Here is a 20,096-nt window from a genome sequence, read left to right on the forward strand (position 1 = left end):
CCTATCACAGTTCCACGCTAGAATTCACTGAGCTCCTGAGAGCGACCCATTCTTTCGCTATTGTTTGTAGAAGCAGTCTGCAGGCCTAGGTGCTTGGTTTTATACACCTGTGGCCATGGAAGTGATTGGAACATCTGAATTCAAAGATTTGGATGGGTGAGTGAATACGTTTGGTAATACAGTGTATCTACAATGGAGCATTTCAAATTCGGTTCTATGGGTAATTCACTTCTGTGTTTTTTCATACTGATGTCGTCTATATGGAGCTTTACCCAACTTTACCCAAGCATGACACCGCGTGGAGACGTATTCGCCTCGCGGCCCAGTTTGTGTTTGTGTGCCGCTCTGTTCAGTGAGATCATTGGCTGGGAGGGGTGTTACGTCACGAGACAGCAGTGACGGGGATCCGCGCTTGTACGAAAGATGGCTGAAGTGGTAAAGTGCTGATTTTTACTTTGTCAATTTGTCTGTTATCTTGTTTTTTTTGTTAAACGACACACCTGATAACTCCGTGGTCCCGATATCCTTTGCAAATAAATTTGTGTAATTGGTTGCTCTTCGCCGTGACTATTCGCTGTAAACCAGCTTCAAAACATCGTAACGTGCTTAGCATGCTGGCTAACACTGTTTGGTATGATATGGAAATAAGCATAGCGGAGAAAGACCCCGGGGTTGAGTTTGCGTCTGATCTAAACTATTTAACCGTCTAGCTGTTACTTAGCTAACTAAGTTAACTATCTGGCATTCTTAGTACTGAATAGTGAGTAACGTGTTTTTTCTGCACCGTTATGAGTAACGTTGCTGTTCGTTACAGCACTTTTGTGTTGGTGGTTGTTGCTAGGTTGGTTAACTTTAGCTGTCTAACTAATCATAATTACTCCAGTTGCAGTTAGACGAGTTGGCGTGTCAGAGGTGAAGACCAGCATCTGTTTTCCGTTCAGTTTTTCAGTCACTGAACCAAATTACAGTTGGTTGTGAAATATGGAATAGTATAGTTTTCTGTACAGGTGGGCAGTATGGCAAAATGTAATATCACGATACTTTAGGACGTTTGTGTTTTCTGACATTTGATGAGTTAGAACAGACAGAGCAGTGCCACACTTGGAAAAATACTGTCAAAAACGATGAATCCAATTTCTTGTATTCAACATTTCACACACTGTGCTGCACCATATCAAATTAAACAGGACTAATTAGGCTCTCTTTTTAAACAAACATGCAGTTGGGAAGTGACTTTTAAGTTCTGACGATATCCATGATTGCAAAATGAAATGCCATCTGATACCATAGTATATTTGGGAATTAATGTAATATTGAATATTATCAACATTGCTCAGTACTACCTGTTATGAGGTGAGACCTAAAGGAATTGTGATTTTAATGATAAATGTTCAAGTGGATGTGATCTGTTTCTCTCTTTTGTCTCGAACCTAGATATCTGACAGCGACAGTGATGGGGAAATTCGGGTGACAAGTCGACCCAATCCACCCCCCAAACGTAGGCGCATCATTGACCCTTCAGCTATCACATCTGTCCCCATTTACTCAAATAAGGTACATTCCTTGTCCTGGAACCAATAACTTTGATGGCTTAGTGTGCTTATAATACCTAAACTAGCACACATGGCTACATTTGGCTGTAAGGGTTCTTTGGTATCTTGCCATTTTGGTATCCTATCAAGACCTCAGCGTACGACGGCGTGCTTGCTAAATGAAATATTTTGTATTCATGCAAGTATGTGAATATTTCCTCATAATGTTTGACATATGAATAAGTGAAATGTCAGGCCTTTTTCAGAAATAATGTTTGTCAGTACATACTCCAGTGTTATAGGTGTATGATATCAAAATGAATGCAAAAAAATTGTGCTTGTTAGAACTTGTGATGGTTATTTTGTTATTATTTTAGGTGAACAGCAGCCTACAGCTGAAGCCAGCTATTTTTAAAAAGGTGGACTGCACAGGTAATGCTACATCTTATTTTGTTGTTAAGTGTTCATACCATAAAATAGCTCACTTGACCTGTGACTCAGGTTGTGTAGTTATGCATTTGTACATCATTGGGTATGCATTAAGAATCCAGTGCAAATATGTTTTGAATGAAATGTCTTGTGGAAGGAGAGGATGAGGAAGCCAACCTATGGTCCCCATCCCCACCCAAGAGAAAGAACAAGCCAATCAGCATAACCCTGAGTGACTCAGAAGAGGAGCCAGATAGAGATGAATCAGAACAAAAGAACGAGAATGAGAATCAGTGAGTTTCAATAACAATACTGAGTGTCAGTACAGTAAAATATGAGGATATAGTAGAATTATGTGTGAACACTTGCGTGTGTGAATGCAAGTAGTATCTATAATAAACACTTCTGTATTAAGAATGTGATAATGCTTTGGTATAACAAAATAATAGGAGATTAGATAAGTAGATAACATGATGTTTTTATAAAAATCTTTGTAAAAATATTATTATTTTTTAGTTATTATTATTATGTCAGTGGTTTATTATAAACTACTATGTTGCATATTTATGTATTTAATCAGTGTGACATGTAACCTTCATCTAACAGAAAACATGAGAGAAAAAAGATAATGTTCTTGCTTTCTTTCTTACTGGCTTTCTTATCTTTTCCCTCTCCATCTAAGAGATGTCTTGCGATCTTCTTCTCCACCCCCACCACCCCGTAGCCCACCTGTGAAGCGAACTAACCGTGCAGACAAAAAAATAAGGTGAGTAAATCATGACTGAAGCAATTTAACCATGGTTATTAAACCTATTTCATACATTCAATAGAAACTACACACACACACACACACACACACACACACACATATTTACACACTTGAGCTCACTATTGAGGCCCACATTGATTTTCCAAATTCTATATTTTATAAGAACAGCAAATAAATGCATGCAGGTGAACAGTTTGCAGTTATGGACTCTCCAGTTATGGATTTCTTTTTCCTTAGAGAGATCAACAGGAAGCTGGAGGAAATTGACTCTCTCATGTGTCTTTCACCTGAAAGAGCAGAAGATGCTCTTGAACAGAGTGACTGCCTCTCCCCCAAAAATGACTATGATGATGACGATGACATCATAATTATTTCCTCTGAAGATAAACAGAAAAGACGTCCCCCCAAACCCGAGCCCAGAACAGCAGCCCGTGAAATTTCATTAAAATTCCGGTGGCGAACAGATGTGTTCAAAGTTCCAGTGCTTTCGGTAAGATGGGTATTTTATTATTAGGGTGTTTACATGCCGTGTAAATCACTATAGACCAATCTCAATCTGGTTCTCAGGGCCCCCCAGGCAGTCCACATTTTCACTTAAACCTTACTTAAAACACATGGCAATGGTGTAAAAATGTGGACCCTGTGGTCGGGTTCGGAGGACCAGGTTGGGACACACTGGGTACAGTCCACTGCACAAAAGAAATATCGCTGGTGCACTTGAGTGGAATAAAAATGAGCATACTCTAGTATAGTCTTGAGATTTTTTATATATATATTATTGTTTATATATATTATTATTTTTTAATATATAAATTATTGTGCTTGTGGACTGAATTTTTGTTTGAATTATATGGTGCTTTACTTAATGTGATATGTGGATAAAAGGCATATAAAATTTATATTTATTGATGTCCTGATTTTATAAATTTTTCAAAAGGTGTGATAGTCCAAGCCCTGATACAGTGTAAATTTGATTAGATAAATTTGCCAGTTGTAAGGGACAATAGATCAGGATTTTAAAAAAATGACATATGTTGGTTTTCGTTGCAGACAGACCGATTGTATAAGGCTGTGGAGCAGTTATCTGCTAAACTTAAAGTCCTGCCTTCTCAAATACTGCTACTGAGGCAAGACACTGAGCTCGCTGTGGACTGCACAGCCAGTGAGTTAGGTCTTGGCATTGCTGACATCATAGGTGAGTGGGAATATCAATCTCCAAAATCATCAGTCATTTATTTTCATGTGTGATACTTATGGCCTGTCTCCCATGCCCAAGACAAATGAAACACTTGACAACAAACTCTTGTGTTTCCCTTTATTGTAGATATAGATGTAAGTGCACTGGAGACCCCCATCATTCTTGTTCTAAATGTTTTGTCTTTTCACATTGAATTTCCATCTATATTCCATTAGACTGTGTTGTAATAACAGAGGACAAAGAAGAAAGTAACAGCCGTGATGTCATCACTCTGCGGCTACAGGGCCAGGAGAAAGGATCTGCACAAGAATATTCTTTACATAAGGTTAGTGTCTTTGCAAAATTACTGTAGTATACAGTCATCATGGGCAGTAAATACTGGACATAGTAATCCCTGTGCTTATTCAGTTTCTCTCTCTCTCACTCTCTTTCTGTTTCTCAGGATGCTCCTCTGGGTTCTATCCTTTCTCAGTACACATCAGGCCTGTCTGCTATAGCTAAGCGGCGGGTCAAATTCCTCTTTGATGGGTCAAAGGTGACACCTAGTCAAACACCTTCACAACTGGATATGGAGAATGGAGATGTCATTGAAGTCTGGACCTGAGTAATAACGCCAGACCTCATTTCTTCAAATAAAGTGCTGTTTTATATAAATTGGCTCATTTCATGTTTTCCTCACAAGGATATGAAGTGAAAATGTATATGTGTAAAGTTGGATTTCGATTTATATTTTAATAAACGTGAATGTAGATTAAAATGTGTGTGATTATTTTTTAAGACAACAGCAAACAGAGGTTCGGGAACAGAGTAGGATCTGTGTTTAATTGTTAAAGCCAATAGTGATCGAGGTTCATAATATCGCATAGCTAATTTAAATGTTTAGTGATTGACTCACTATTCGTAAATGAATCAAGTGATTTGTCCTGAGGATTCTGCTGAGTTGTTAGTAAGTGACTCAGTAAGACATCTCAATGTCCATTGTTTTTTTTCCCCAGTAATATTTTCTCTATTATTTTTTTCCAAGGTTATGTGTATAAACCACACATTTGACACTCTCCTTCTGTATTGTTCCGTATTCCTGAAAGCAGTTCATAATAATAGGCTCACGGGCTTATTATTGGCCATGAGCTAATCAGGTAATATCGCGTTGTGCTTTTGTTCGTTTTTGCATGGTAGTATTCAGCTTATCACGTGGAACTGATGTTTACTTAACCCTATCTCTGTAGTCATGGGTAGAGCTGCTCTGATTCAGCTACTAATGTGGCGAATGAATCTTTATTTTGATCCGGTTCACGCGTCCAAGTGAATCAAACTGTTGGATCATCTGTACCACGTTTACGTCAGTATATTTGACTTGTACTTGAATCTGTTTTTAGATTCCGTATTGCGACACTAAGAATATTCTCTGGCTTCTTCTTTCTGATGTGTTTTGCCACGAACGTTGGGGCCTGACTTATTCTACCAATCAGAAGAATCAAACTGTATATTTGGTGGTAGATGTAAATGTTGAAGCAGGTAAGGAAATTAACTGATCGTTGTGAACGTCAAACTCTGAATCGAGAGTCACGGTATGTGAAGGAGAAGAAAATACACTTTGCTTGAATCATCTTTGTAGCATCGAAAGGGAATCGTTCGTTTCGAGAGAATCGAATCACTTCAGCCCGTGTCGTAACGGTCATGTGAAACTGGAGCGGAAACTCGGAGTCACTTCAACATGGCGGCGCCGTAGCAAGACTTGAGAACAACAACTGAGATACTGGAAGAAATTGGGAAACGGCAGGATTGGAAAGCGGCCAGCCTGGATATCGAGTCACTGGTTTTGCTTTTAAGATGTTCACACGTCAGCTTAGCTAAGCTAACAGTTGAAACCTTTTTGGCCAACAGAGCGAGTTCAGCGTAGCGTCCGAGTGGATCTGTGAGGACGCAGCATCCATCTGATCTGCACTGCTGACTTCAGCCTGCAACTCCAGGTAAACAGCAGAAGTATCGCCGTTAAGCTGCTGAGATTATTCAGCGGGAGTTATGTGGTTTTATTAGGCCGTTTTCGCCTCTTTCCTGGCTATAAATATCACATCCGTAAACACAACAAAAGCTTGTTTTTGTTATTCCTGTTTCTGATAGATATTATCGGTTTACCTCCGCAGAGAATGAATCTGATCATGTTAGTCTAGTTAAATTAGCTATAAATAATTAGTTAATATAAGGTTAGCGTTAGTTAGATAGCTGAGTGTCTAAATGTCCACTTTGATAACGTCCTTTGACCTGTTCCAAGCATGTTTTAGCTAATGAAGTCTATTGTGTAACAGTAGCCTGTGTGGGCAGTGTGGAAAGTCTGTTGAAAAGCTGGTCATGTGTCGTTTTATTTCATGTTTTTATCTTAAGGGTGTTCAGCTGTTATGCTTGTGTTGTTGGTTGCAAAACAATTTTTTAAAATGCTGGTCAAGGCTCAGGATATGGTCCAGTCTTGTCAGCAGAAATAACTGCAACTCGGAAGGATTTGAGCTGACAAGGGCGTCTGGCGGAAAAACACAAAATATGTGCCTGGTGTGTAGACAGCTTTCATCACCTGTGGTCTTCTAGTGTTGCCCTATTTTTTTTCTTAGATTTTATTATGTTAATTCACTGTTAGTGCAGCAAACATCTTTTCAGGTTCAATACAAATTTTGCTTCTGAGGTAAGGATTTGATACAAAATATGGATTTTACGTCGAAAGATTGCAAAGTCGCTTGACCTTTTGTAAAATAGTGATCTCATTAAACTTGCTGTCTTTGCTCCTGAGCTGTAACCAATGCAAAGACCTGAAGTGCCGCATAAAGAACAGATACTGGCATGATTGCACATCTGACAATGCTGATATTGAAACTTGCATGTTTAGAAAATGTAGAAGTTATAACATCTATTTGTTATAATTATAATATATATATATATATATATATATATATATATATATATATATATATATATATATATATATATATAATTTGTTATAACAGCTGGCGAATGAATCTTTATTTTGATCCGGTTCACGTGTCCAAGTGAATCAAACTGTTGGATCATCTGCGCAAAGTTTACGTCAGTATATTTGACTTGTATTTGAATCTGTTTTTAGATTCCGTATTGCGACACTAAGAATATTCTCTGGCTTCTTCTTTCTGATGTGTTTTGCCACGTACGTTGGGGCCTGACTTATTCTACAAATCAGAAGAATCAAATTGTATGTTTGGCGGTAGATGTACATGTTGAAGAAGCTTTATTTGAATAATAAACTTAATTTAAATAGTCTTTGTAGCAGTGAAACAGAATTCTGCACATTGCACAGACATTTCTAACAGAGAGGTCTCCAAATCCCCAAACCATGTACACTGTAGCTTTACTAAACTTCCCTTAGGAAAAGAAAACCGTCGTTAAAGTTTTGATACACCCCGTTAGTTTATTTATTTATTTATTTATTTATTTCTATTCTGACACCCTTTTCCAGTACTGCTCTAATCAGTCAAAGACTTACACGCCACCAAACATGTAACATGTAAGCATATCATTTGTGTATTACATTAACCAGCTTACATAAAGCAATGAATGTTTTTACTTTCACTTCTGAGATATATTTACATGTATTTTCATTATGTGGCATCGCGAGTCCGATGTCCTTATTTACTTCCTCTTGCAATGTACACACACAGACATTTTCCCTTCTCCTCTGTTCTCCACTTGCTTAATAGATCCGATCACGCACACTTTCGTATAATAGGGTCTTCTGAGACTTTTCTCAACGAAGAACATACCACAGTTCCTTTTCCCCCTCAGTGTTTCTTCTTGCATGACCTGTTTTCTGAAATGGGTCAGTGCACACAGGCACACAAACATTTCCTCTTCAGATTGAGTAATGTTAAAGGATTCATTTAAAATGCTGACATTGCAGATCAGAACTGAAAGCTAACAGAAACCAGGTATAATTTATTTGTGAATTTTATAACTGTTGAACGAAAAACTGAAATATTCCGTTGTGATCTGTCTGTGTTGCATTTGAAGGTTTTGCTTGCAGCCTTCCTGGTATAAAACTTTCTAATATCTTCCAGGACATTAATATCCTGTTGTCTCTCTGTGTGTCGCCTTTTTTGCAACAGTGATGTCACTTGTAGATCCCATGTCTGATACCACACCATTCTTCTCTGATGACAACGAGGGGGAAGGGTCTGCTGAAAAGGATGACAGGCCTTCACCTGAGCAGGAAGAGGACTCCCCTAGTGGGCTGTCCCATATACGAGCACATCTGACTGTAGTAGTGCTCTGCTACATCAACTTGCTTAATTATATGGACAGATTCACTGTAGCAGGTAACTAGTATTGTGTGTGTACCAAACGTAAGATTTAGCACAACCTGTTACGGAAATTAATTGCAAACAGAACAACCAAAAAAACTAAAAGAATTAAGGCTTGTTTTGTACTTTTAAAGTATTGTACCTAAGAGCTGTACCTGAGGTTAGGCCTGAGAGTTTGATGTTACAATACTTACATAGAACTCCACATTACCAGAATCTCTGTAATGCACAGAGGCTGGTGAGAACACTTGTAGTGTGTCTTGAGGTGGCTGAAGACATGACTGAGTGCATGTTTAGTGTTTTTCACGACTTTTGAATTATTAAATTTGTATGTGTCTTTACTTGTCAATTAAGAGTAGTTATTCTGTACTGGCCACATGGGTTTTATATTATTTTATAGTAAATTGGCACAATGAATGTGATTTAACATGTTGAAGTAGTGCCAAGCCACTTGAGCTCTGTAGAAAATGTTTGATTAATTTAATTATTTCACTGTTTTATTTCACTGTTGACCTGTGTGGAAATAATTTGCTTGGCTTCTCCAATGATGGTCAGACAGAGGTTTAACTGGCAGTATAATCACATCCCTTTAGATAGCACTGTCACCGCGAAGGTATAGTTTTAGTGTGGGAAATTTGTGAGTTGCTTCAGGAGGCTGTTGATCAGTCATGCTTGAGGAACATGGGATTTCTCAAGTACACAATTAATCACTGACCCTGTGAATATATTGATCTCAGTCATTCAGCAAAAAGTGTTAAAATCCACCATCCCTTTTAAAATTGACACTCTGGTCATCCTGATTGTTGAATGTTCTGAATGGCTCAGAGAATTGGGCCTGATTCTTTATTTATTTTTGTTTATACTGTGGTCCATCTGATGTATTAGTGTTGCTGATAAACTGGGCCACTAAATATTCCTTCATTTTCGAATTAGTAGACATGATGTGACTTCTGAGAATTGAATGGCTTCAAAAGCATGTTTCTCTTTTACATAAAACTGCTCTTTATGACTTGCACAGAAATTCTGAAAAATCTGTGGAATTCCCTTTAAGATAAATCTTGTCAGTAGTCTATGAGAAGACAGTGAGCATATGGAATAAATCTGAGATTGCTCATGTCCTCTTCTGCAGGTGTGCTTCCTGACATTGAGCACTTCTTCAACATCAGTGATGGAAAATCAGGGCTGCTTCAGACTGGTGAGAGAAAACTTAAAACTGTTGTGTCTGTTTTATATTTGGAGTTACTTTATTCATGTTTCAATTCATACTATTTGTTTTACTAATATTGCATTAGTTAAAGCATGTGAAATAGAAAGCCAGTGTGTAACACACCCCTCTGTCACAGTCTTTATCTGCAGCTACATGATCCTGGCTCCTCTCTTTGGTTACCTGGGAGACAGGTACAACCGGAAGATGATCATGTGTGTGGGCATTGGTTTCTGGTCAGTGGTCACTCTGGCTAGCTCCTTCGTTGGCAAAGATGTGAGTTGTACACCAAAACTGAAGAGTTCTTTGATTAATGCATATGAACATGCGTATAAACATCCATCCATCCATCCATCCATTATCTAAGCCGCTTCTCCGTCAGGGTCGCGGGGGGATGCTGGAGCCTATAAACATGTAGTAGTTATTTAATTCTTACATATGTGGATTCATTTCATCAGTCTCGCAACAGTGTTTACACAGTTTACCCAACGGTTTACACAGGACTGACTACATTGATTAATGTATGATTAACTGCCTGCCTTTGTTGATTAATTGCCCTCTCTCACTCTCAGTATTTTTGGGCATTGTTGTTGACGCGGGGTCTGGTGGGGGTGGGTGAAGCCAGTTACTCCACCATTGCTCCCACCATCATTGCTGATCTTTTCATCAAGGAGAAAAGAACCAACATGCTGTCCATCTTCTACTTCGCCATCCCTGTAGGCAGGTGAGAGGGAACATGAATATAGTTAAGAAAATCAAAAGTAAAGTTTCAGCTGTTCAGAACAACCAGCTGGATTTTCTTGCCACAGAATGCTATTGATTGTTCATGTGTGAGGCACACAGGATCTGTCTGTTAAGTGTTAGTCAATAGCACAGACCCTTAGACCATTTGGATCCCAGTCAGTCAACTAGTTAATTGCACACTAAGCTCTAAATGCAAGATTCAGCACTTATTCTTATACTGTGCTGAAATACAATATTTAGCACAGTATATGTCAATAAATTGGCTATTTTAATGGTGTAATCTTTCAGTGTTGCAATCATCCTACTACAGTCAGTTGAAATATCAGACAAATTGCATGTAAGAACTGACTTGGTAAGAATAAGGATTGAATTTTAATAATAATAATTTGATTCTTATTTCAAGTCTTTCACCCTCACTAATATGCCAAAATGCCACAACTCTGTAAGTCAGACCAAAGGTCAAAAAATGTCTGAAAATGTTGTGTTTTTACTAATAGAGATATCACAGAGTAAGATGTTTAGAGAGAGGATTGAAACAAGTCATTCAACTAATTCTGAATAGTGCACCAATAATGATTACTACCTGACAGTGGTCATGTGATCAGAAAATGGTCGCTTTTTAAGGGCTATAGCATTGTAGAACTGTTATCAAAGTCAAACACACTGAAAAGTCAAAACACATTTTCAGGTTTAATTTACGACCAATCTGCTTGAATAAAACATACATCAATACATGCTATATTTGAGTTTGTCTGGGATGCTGTGTAGCAGAAATTATTTTTTTCCTTTGTTGAGGTCTTAAAAAGTATGATAAATTGCTGAATTTGACATTTAAACTTAAAAACTTTTTCACTTCACCTATAAAATCACTATTTTGCAGACTCAATGTGTTGTTTGATATTGAATGATATTGTAGTGTACAGTCATTAATTTGTTCATTTTCTCTCTGTTTCTCCTTACCAATTAGTGGTCTGGGCTATATAGTGGGATCTGCAGTGGATAATCGTGCAAAAGACTGGCACTGGGCCCTGCGGGTAGGTCTGCTAAACCCTTCACATTCCCGCACTTTTCATTTCTAGTCCTACATTCTCAGGAGAGAAAGGTACCAAACAGTCACTGGGGTGGTAACCTTCATCGCCCTTGGATTTGTCTTGCCTTACTAAACCTTACCTTTAGTTGTGAAACGTAATTGTGCTGTATTTCATGTTTTAATATTAATATCTATATACATAAGTTGCATCAATTCCATAAATTCTGTATAGACTTTTTATTTTTCTATTTTGAAATGTTGAAAGGTTACAATAAGTTACAAATGTGCATCTTTGCCTTTGGCTAATGAATGTAATTTACCTTTAAAACTTTCTTAAGGTACACAGCTGGACCTTAAGACCATTTTAGTATGTTTTAACATTTACATTGTGTGTATCTTGGTGAATAAAAATATACCTGTACAGTACCCTTTTTCTGACTGTGTAGCCAGCTTTGTTATGACAAATGACAGTATATCTATCTATGTCTGTCTGTATGTTTGTCCTTCTGTCTCTGGCAGGTTACCCCTGCTCTGGGCCTGGTGGCAGTCTTGCTGTTGGTGTGTGTTGTTAAAGAGCCCAAGCGTGGTGCTATTGAAGCCCGACCTGAACACACCCTGCAGAGGACCGGCTGGCTTGCTGATATGAAGGCCCTCTGCAAAAAGTGAGTAGTGATAGTGAGTAGTGTTTGAGTTCACCAGGAAACAATCTTTCTTGATATACTTTGATACTTGATCAAGGGCTTTGTTAATTAAGGTACATGTTGTGTGTGTGGTAGCTACTTCATGATCAAATTAAACATTTTTTGGTATTCTTTGCCTGCTTAGGTCTTTACTGTGATAGAGACTGTGATACAGTTTGGCACTCTTTGAAATGTTGACCATTTAGATGACTCCTAAATATCAGTTGGTTATAGCATATACAACCCCATTTCCAAAGATGGGATGCTGTGCAGAATGTAAACAAAAATAGAATGCAATGATATGCATGTAAACCATATTTTGAAATGAAAATAATACAAAGACAACATATCAAATGTTGAAACTGAGAACTGTTGTTGTTGTTTTTGGAATTTGATGTCAACAGGACATTCCAAAAAAGTTGGGACAGGGGCATGTTTAACACTGAGTCTCTCTTTCTACAGTAATAGTTTTGTTCTGTCGACGTTTGGCTTCACGGCGGTGGCATTCGTCACAGGCTCACTAGCTCTGTGGGCTCCTGCTTTCCTTTTTAGAGCTGCAGTCTTCACTGGTGAAAAACAGCCTTGTGTTGTTGAGCCCTGTGACACCTCTGACAGGTAACACACACACACACACAAACACACACACACACACACACACTTTTTGCTCACTCATACACACATGCGCTTATAGACAACAATAGAACAAGTCAAAGTATTTATAGAATCCTTAAATGTTTTTCATAGCATTTTGTCTTGGGGCTGGTCTCACACAGCATGATCAACTTAGGCTATTAACTCACAGTTTTGACAACAACTGAAGTGTATCAAATTGTGTTTGTGTGTTTGAGTAGTAAAAATAAACTATTAGATTTCTACTACTTTAGCATCCATTAAGTATGTGCTTTGAATTTAATCAGTCAGGTCAGTGCTGCTGCTAAAATATGAAAAATACATTCTGCAGTGCACATGACAGTCAAATGCTTCTTTAGCAGCAGCTCATGTCACAAGAGCAATATAAGCACCCTGTTCAGCCAAGCACATATTACTCAGACAGCTTGTCATCAAAGAAATCATACTATGTAAATATACAAAAAGGTAAAGCATTAGGCAGTAAAAACCAAGTGCTTATGTGAGTAATTGTCTCTATATGTTCTTGACATGTATGTAGTGTGATCCTCTGCTGAAAAGCTCTGTCTTTCACAATTTATGCCACAAACATCACAAAGTGAGCAAAAAAGGAACTGAAAAGGACCTGAGGGCTCCATTTCTGTGAGGAGGCTGTCCCTGATTGATGAGAAACTTGTCTTCATTTGTCCAACAGCTGTTATTATCCAAGTGTAACCTGACCTGGAACAGGTTAGGCATGCAACTTAAGTTGCCATGGTGTTGTGGCTGTCGTAACAGGAAATAAACTCCAGGGTTAGATCACATTAAGCTTGAAATGAACTATCTAAGCAAGAAATCCTGTTTTGTGGGACCAGCTGCATGGCACCTTCTACACCTCTGACTAGGAACATACACGTACACACAAACACACGCAAAGTTATGGTTGTTTATAAAAACAGATAAGAAATTAAGAAAACGAGAGCAAAAAAAGACCATTTAGTGAAATACCACTTAAAAAAACACAGTGCAGCGCCATTGCTCAAAACATATGTTTGTTCTAATAACTTCTCTTCTGTGCTCAATAGCCTGTATTTTGGGATCATCACATGTGTGACGGGAGTTTTAGGGGTGGCGATGGGTGTAGGAGTCAGTCAGTGGCTGAGGAAGAGAACGCCACGAGCTGACCCACTGGTGTGTGCTGCTGGACTCCTGCTGGCTGCCCCTTTCCTTTATCTGTCGATCATCTTCGCTCAGAAAAGCACTGTAGCCACATACGTGAGTCTGCTTCACATTGCTACTGTACACACACACTTGTACAGGGGGTGTACCCCTGTGCACCAGATTAAACGCTGAACAACAGTGTCGGCTGCACCTTTGCCTCATTTAGATGTGGCTGCACTTTGAAATAAACTCATGGCCTTTTGTGTGTGTGTTTGTGTGTCTTGTTTGCATCAGTTCTTCATCTTTTTTGGTGAGATGTTCCTCTGCATGAACTGGGCGATTGTGGCAGACATTTTGCTGGTAAGACTCCTTCCCTCTCTTTAATGTTTACAGACTGTCTTTCTGTCCCTTATTTAGTCTGTGTCTCTTTTGCTCACAGTATGTTGTGGTCCCCACACGGCGGTCCACAGCAGAAGCTTTCCAGATTGTTATCTCACACCTGCTGGGAGATGCAGGGAGTCCCTACCTCATAGGGGTGGTATGTGACATACACACAACAGGGTTACAAATAGCTATCATGTTTAATACATACACACAAGCTTGTTTCTTTGCAGTGGAATTCGCCATTTTGAATGATGAACATGTTTCATGTGAATCGTGGAGATTTGACGACTTTTATGTTCTGGGATACAAGGAGCCCACACAGAACACTCGAGAATTCTAAGAGAGCCCCTCCTGTTTCCCAAAACACAGCAAAGAAGGTGCTCACTGTCATTATTCAGCTGACCCACAGCAGTGAAGTTGTGTCGAATATATTTGATTAAATCAAATATATTTGATTAATCAACTAATCTAACCTATGCTTAATCTAAATTATCGCTTTTTCAGTTCCTCTCCCTTGCTGCCACAGTCATTCGAATTGTGCAGCAATTGATTCCTTATCTTATGGTGTGAAAACAACCAGAAGCCATATTATCTACAACTGGCGTTAGTAGAGCAGGACTGCTCCATCATAGAGGGGAGGATATAATGTTTGTGGTGGGCCGGGGCGAGCTAGCTAGCTAAAAATAAAAAAACAATTAGTGTTGCATTTACGTTATTGCATGTTGCTAATATACATGGAGAAGCAGTATTCATTAAATATTCGTTATATCTTTACATAAAAAACACAATGCCTTGCTTTTAAATTCAGTGAAACAAAGCAAGTGTGTCATGTAAATATTATAGAGCACTATAGAACACTTTTTAATGAGCAATACAACAATGAAATGATGCATACAATTTTTCATGATCAAAGTCATCATCTCTCCCTCTCTCCCTCTCTCTCGCTCTCTCTCTCTCTCAGGTGTCAGATTCACTGAAACAGGCAGATTCCTACATGTGGCAGTTCCGCTCTCTGCAGCTTTCTCTCCTGCTCTGTTCCTTTGTGGCTGTGGTGGGCGGAGCCTTTTTCCTGGCCACTGCCCTCTTCATTGAAAAAGACCGGCAAATCGCCGAGAACTATGTTCAAGCAGGTGAGCAGGCTTGGTAGGACTGGAGATTTTAACCATTTTGCCATTCCAATATCCATATTTTCAAACAAACTAAGGAGTTGAAAAAACAGTATAAAAAAAAAAAAAAAAAACATTTACTGAATGTATCTAGCATAAGATGTGACCTGTACCTGATTGTGCTTTTTTTCCCTGTTTCTTTTGAGTGTATATGATTGAACACACTACCAGATGACCATAAAGAATTACAAATTAAATATTAAAGATTATTAGATAGACACTTTTGATTAAAATAAGAGGTAATAACAGCTGTTTGTGCCTGTCATTCTATGTGGTTCTTTTAAACACGGAGTCAGAAACTTTAATTAAAAGTTGCAAGGTAACACATTCATTTTACTTTTTCAGTGTCAGACTATTACAGAAGCAGCCAGAATTTCATATTTTTTAGTTTTTACTTTTAGACATTCTAATAAAAAGAGAATGTTATAATTTCTAGGTAGCTGTCACATGTTCACCAACAGTAACTAGCATTACATTTATTCATATTACAAAACAGTGGTGTCAGTTGTGAGTGAGTTTTTTTTTTTTTTTTTTTTTTTTTTTTTTTTGTCTGTTAATGTAGATGAAAACTTGACAAATAAAATATTGCTGCAATGGTGGTGAATAATGAGTAGACGGAGTTAAACATGTGGCTGGTTATTAGGAGGAATAGCATGGTGCTTGGAGAAAAAAAGCTTTAAATGGAGTCTGAAACGGCATGACACCTGTTAGTTGTGACCGTGGCGTAACACCCAAAGCCTGCATGTTAGTTGTGTTTCCCATTTTTTACAAACAGTAGCTGTCTATACTATAACTTGCATAAATATTTACAATATTTTAATTACACGTTTGTCTCAGCTTCGTTGCTACAGTCGGTTGCTTGGTAACAGACATAAGTCAAATGTCAACATCCATCAAGTATCTGAGGATTTCCTAACTGATTAGAAGATCTTCTGCCCACTGTTTGGTTGAAATAAGAAATTGCAGCCACACTGGTCCATAGCAGATTATATTAGACATAGTGACTGTTGAGTCCAGAGTAAATTCTTCTTATGTGACCCATCGAAATCCCTCCTAGCCACAGTAGTCTTAGCCACAAGCATCAAACAGAGGGTGTAGTCTAATTTTACTTCTGCGGTTTTTCACTTTTAAGTGATCTGACATAAATTTAGTAAACACCCAAACACTTTTTTCCCCTCACTGCCAGCATATATAAGGCAATTATCAATTAACCTAGTCCATATCATGCAGACTTACTAGTGAATGTACTACACTACTGAATGTATGGTCTCAAAAGTAAAAAAAAAAAAAAATCTTTTCTGTCTTTTCTAGATGATGCACCCATCATTGTCCCTAAAAGAGGAAGATCCACCAAGGTCCCGGTGTCAAGTGTCTTAATTTGATGGAAGGGGTGTTGTGAATCTAGGGAATTCCAGCTTCATAGGCCAAAGTAGATGGACATAGCTGATGGCTGGGCCTGGAATAACATGGGAAGAATAGAACCACTGATTGGACTGTCTCCTCTGCAGGGATTTTTATGATTATTTATTTTGCTTGTAATATTTGTTATTAACACTTCTGTCAGTTTGGGAGAATTACCTGCAAGAAGTGTAAAGGGGCACTTCTGAAGGACTCGCGGTTTTATAGACCTCATGTACTGATGGTCATTCAGCATTTCACTAAGGACCCCTGTGTTTCCTTCCTGGTTGAAAGCTGATGACCGAGGACTTTTCAAAAATGTATGCAGATGACATCAACTGATTAACATCAGTTTTATGGTCAGCCCTCTCAAGTTAACTTCATGTCTGCAGTGTTCTTATAAGACATACAAATACAGTTCCTGTTGATTTTATAATTTAACTCATCTTAAAGGCCTGTAAGATTGAAAGGTGCATAGAAATCAAACACTACCCCTAAAATCATTCAGCAGAAATGAGGCTAGCTTTTATTATGCTGATTAATAAAACAAACACTGTTTCTGAATAAGACACATTCAGTGGAGCTGACAGGTTCCGGGAACAGACTATTTTGCAGATGTCTTGCTCTTAATTGTCTGAAGAAAATCATTCCTTTTTGATTTTTTTGTGAGGACGGTTATAGAGTACCAAGTGTTTATTTTGAAAAAGCTGTAATTTGGGGAGTAATTTTTACGTTTGAAAACGCTAAGTTTTATTCATCTTTTTTTAATTAAATATGTTTAAGATTATACATGTATATTTGTGCATTATAATATTTTTTATCTACTTTTCTACTTCAGCTACTCTGAGCAGTTGCTGTGGTTGATGTCGCTCCTTAGCAACTCATGTTTTATATTTATCTACTGATCCAATTCTGCATAGTATTAAAACTCTTGGTAATAGTGTTACATAATTTATTGACAGTCTTTATATTACTGGGGCTGGGAATAATTGCAGCTACTAGTACTTTTTTCCTTCTCTGTCCTTAACTCTCACTGTCATTTCCTATGCTTCTCTCTCGCTCTCGCTCTCTCTCTTTCGCTCTCTCCATTTCTCTTTCTCTGATGAGTGATGTTGTCTTCAGTTGCTGTGGTTTCCTGTTTGTAGGTGGGAGAGACAGGTTCGGTAAATTTCTCACTACACTGCAAATTGGTCTCGCAACATGCAAAAATGAAAACAGCTCGACCGCTCCAGGCAGTAGTAGTCTACTACCGGCTGGCAGTTTGTGCAACTGCATTCGTGTGAGTGTGAAAATGTGTGTGCGTACAGCTAAATGCCATGTGTGTGGGAGGTGAGATGTAGGGGTTATGACTGAACAGCTATCCGAGATTGCTGTTAATCCTTAACTTCGCACAAGGAAATCTTGATTGGTACCCATAAAAAAAACTTTTTTTAAATTTCCTTACAAGGAGAATGAGAAAAGCTACTTTATTGCTGTAGTAATTTCTGCTTACTTCATGTTTATTCCGTTTCAGGAACATAGAGGTTTTTTTATCACTAAACAAATGGAAGCCACACACAATTCTGTGTCCTGCAGGCAGTGGTCATACATGAGCATGTCCAAGACAGAACACTGAAAGAAAAGAGAGAAATAAATGACTTGAAAAGGGGGCAATGTGGTAAAAGAATAGTATCCCAATACCTAGACATTTTCATGATGTATGGATCCTACTCAAGTCCCACAGGGGATATAAAACAATTAAGTATTCCGACCTTACATATTTACAGTGATAATGTTTTTTTTCTCTCTATGTAAGCCCAAAGCATTAACTAAGATGGTAATAAACTAAATTAATGCAAAATCATGATTTATAGGGTACATTTTTACTCATTTGGGAGGTCTACCCGCTAAATTTCAATTTGTGAAAATAACGACATTTTTCTACATTTTAAAGAACTTTTTAAAAGTAATATTGAAAGATTTAAATTTGTCATGAGTATATGTTTTAAATATAAAAAAAAACAATGCTGTCCCTTATTTTTATGTCACTGCCAAAACAAAGTGTTTTAGTGAATAGTTGGAGCCTTGTTTTAGCCACATCCCTGCATTTTAGAGCAGGAAATAAGACTGCATCCCTGTCGCTCATAGCCACATAGTGAGCAGTTAGATCACATTGTTTTGAAGAAAATGTCTCAGTGTGTAACCTTGAGAATCGTCCCTACTGAAACATATTTTCTGCGAGTAAGTAAAATTTTGTGGTTATAATGAAAAATAGTATGATTGTATGCATGTACAAATGTTCAAAGCTGTGTTTGCTCGTCATGTACTGGCTAGTGTATCAGTACTGAAACATTCATTAAAGTTTTGATAGTGTTTTGGCAGTGGCATAATGGAATATTCAATTATTTGTTTTTAGAAAATAAATGTAAATAAGGTATAGGTTCATTTGAAGTATTTAAAGTCCACAATGTATTATGAACTCTGAATTCAGTACAATTATGTCATATGTGATGTCATGATGGACTGACATCCAATCAGCTATCTGTTACTGTGTAATTAATGCACACTTACTACGGACCAGTTATAAAATTCCAATAATATCCCACCTCTGTTAGTTATTGTTTGCTGCATACATGTCAAACACCTTACAAGCTACCTGGTAGCATCTGTAGCACTTGTGCTAATAGACTTAAAAACATCACTAGTGCAAAGGAAAAAATGAAAAGCACACAATTTATTTGAAACGTAATTTCAAAAAGACTGACTTTACAAAAGGTTCAGTGATGACCACCATGTTTGAACTGTTCTGTTTGCATTAATGTAATCAGGGAAATCGTTTAGCCAGTCAGCGTTAAAGCAGCAGGTTTTCCTGTTCAGTAAGGTGGAGGTTAGGCAACTGAAGCTACCCCTTCAGATGAGCTAATGCTAAAGCTAGCACTGGAGCTAGTAAGAGCAGTGATATATGCTGAGAATGGCTCATCATCTTTTAGCAAACTTTAATGAAGCAATACAAAGAATGGCATGTGTTTGAGTGCGTTAACATTTGGCTTTTCAGATTTTAAATCATTGTTTTGATCATAGATGGTTTGTCTGTACAGTCCTGTTTAATCTGACTGATTTACAAAGCTGTCAGCTAACCAATCTGAACGGTTTTCTGTACTGTTGCTTATCGTTATATATCATATCAGGAAAACAAAAGAAATCAGAGTAAAGGTATACTCCAGCTTTCTTTTTCAGATTTCTCAGTGGGTTTCCTAGACCTTAATCTGATCTCAGAAGTTTGAGCCTGTTGACCATTTGCCGAAATCCGATAATGATCAGGTTACTAAGTGCATGTAAACACACTCACTGAGCTGTGAGTTTGGTCTACTGTATAGTTTAATCTAAAACCTTTTCAGCTTTAGGAATGAAATAAAAACAGCAGCACCTTATAGATGATCCCTATAGCGTGTGTCAGGCATTTTGTGTTCCTCAACAATCATTCAACCATTTTTTTA

The 20,096-nt window shown here is 37.9% G+C and overlaps 2 protein-coding genes across 2 annotated transcripts; both read left to right on the forward strand.

Moving 5' to 3' along the window:
- Positions 1 to 267: 267 nt before the first annotated feature.
- On the forward strand, positions 268 to 4,685 carry LOC108412449 (nuclear factor of activated T cells 2 interacting protein). Its single transcript, XM_017684467.2, has 9 exons — positions 268 to 435; positions 1,435 to 1,554; positions 1,910 to 1,964; positions 2,119 to 2,254; positions 2,644 to 2,727; positions 2,968 to 3,220; positions 3,781 to 3,925; positions 4,144 to 4,253; positions 4,371 to 4,685. Exons 1-9 carry the CDS (start codon positions 424 to 426, stop codon positions 4,530 to 4,532), a joined length of 1,077 nt encoding a protein of 358 aa, XP_017539956.1. The 5' UTR covers positions 268 to 423; the 3' UTR covers positions 4,533 to 4,685.
- Positions 4,686 to 5,607: 922 nt separating this feature from the next.
- On the forward strand, positions 5,608 to 18,460 carry spns1 (spinster homolog 1 (Drosophila)). The gene is made up of 13 exons (XM_017685820.2): positions 5,608 to 5,898; positions 8,053 to 8,262; positions 9,377 to 9,442; positions 9,591 to 9,727; positions 10,024 to 10,175; positions 11,163 to 11,229; positions 11,745 to 11,887; positions 12,368 to 12,520; positions 13,597 to 13,786; positions 13,967 to 14,032; positions 14,112 to 14,210; positions 15,018 to 15,186; positions 16,534 to 18,460. The coding sequence occupies exons 2-13, from the start codon at positions 8,055 to 8,057 to the stop codon at positions 16,602 to 16,604; spliced, it is 1,521 nt and encodes a 506-aa protein (XP_017541309.1). The 5' UTR covers positions 5,608 to 5,898; positions 8,053 to 8,054; the 3' UTR covers positions 16,605 to 18,460.
- The last annotated feature ends 1,636 nt before the right edge of the window (positions 18,461 to 20,096 follow it).

This window comes from Pygocentrus nattereri, chromosome 14 (assembly GCF_015220715.1).
Source record: "Pygocentrus nattereri isolate fPygNat1 chromosome 14, fPygNat1.pri, whole genome shotgun sequence".
Lineage (NCBI taxonomy): Eukaryota > Metazoa > Chordata > Actinopteri > Characiformes > Serrasalmidae > Pygocentrus > Pygocentrus nattereri.

Coding starts and splice junctions, on each gene's coding strand:
- spns1 (XM_017685820.2), top strand. CDS start 8,055: ATGTCACTTGTAGATCCCATGTCTGATACCACACCATTCTTCTCTGAT. Junction 9,728..10,023: donor GCTCCTTCGTTGGCAAAGAT/GTGAGTTGTACA, acceptor TCTCACTCTCAG/TATTTTTGGGCATTGTTGTT. Junction 15,187..16,533: donor CGAGAACTATGTTCAAGCAG/GTGAGCAGGCTT, acceptor TGTCTTTTCTAG/ATGATGCACCCATCATTGTC.
- LOC108412449 (XM_017684467.2), top strand. Junction 2,255..2,643: donor AAGAACGAGAATGAGAATCA/GTGAGTTTCAAT, acceptor TCTCCATCTAAG/AGATGTCTTGCGATCTTCTT. Junction 3,926..4,143: donor TGGCATTGCTGACATCATAG/GTGAGTGGGAAT, acceptor ATATTCCATTAG/ACTGTGTTGTAATAACAGAG.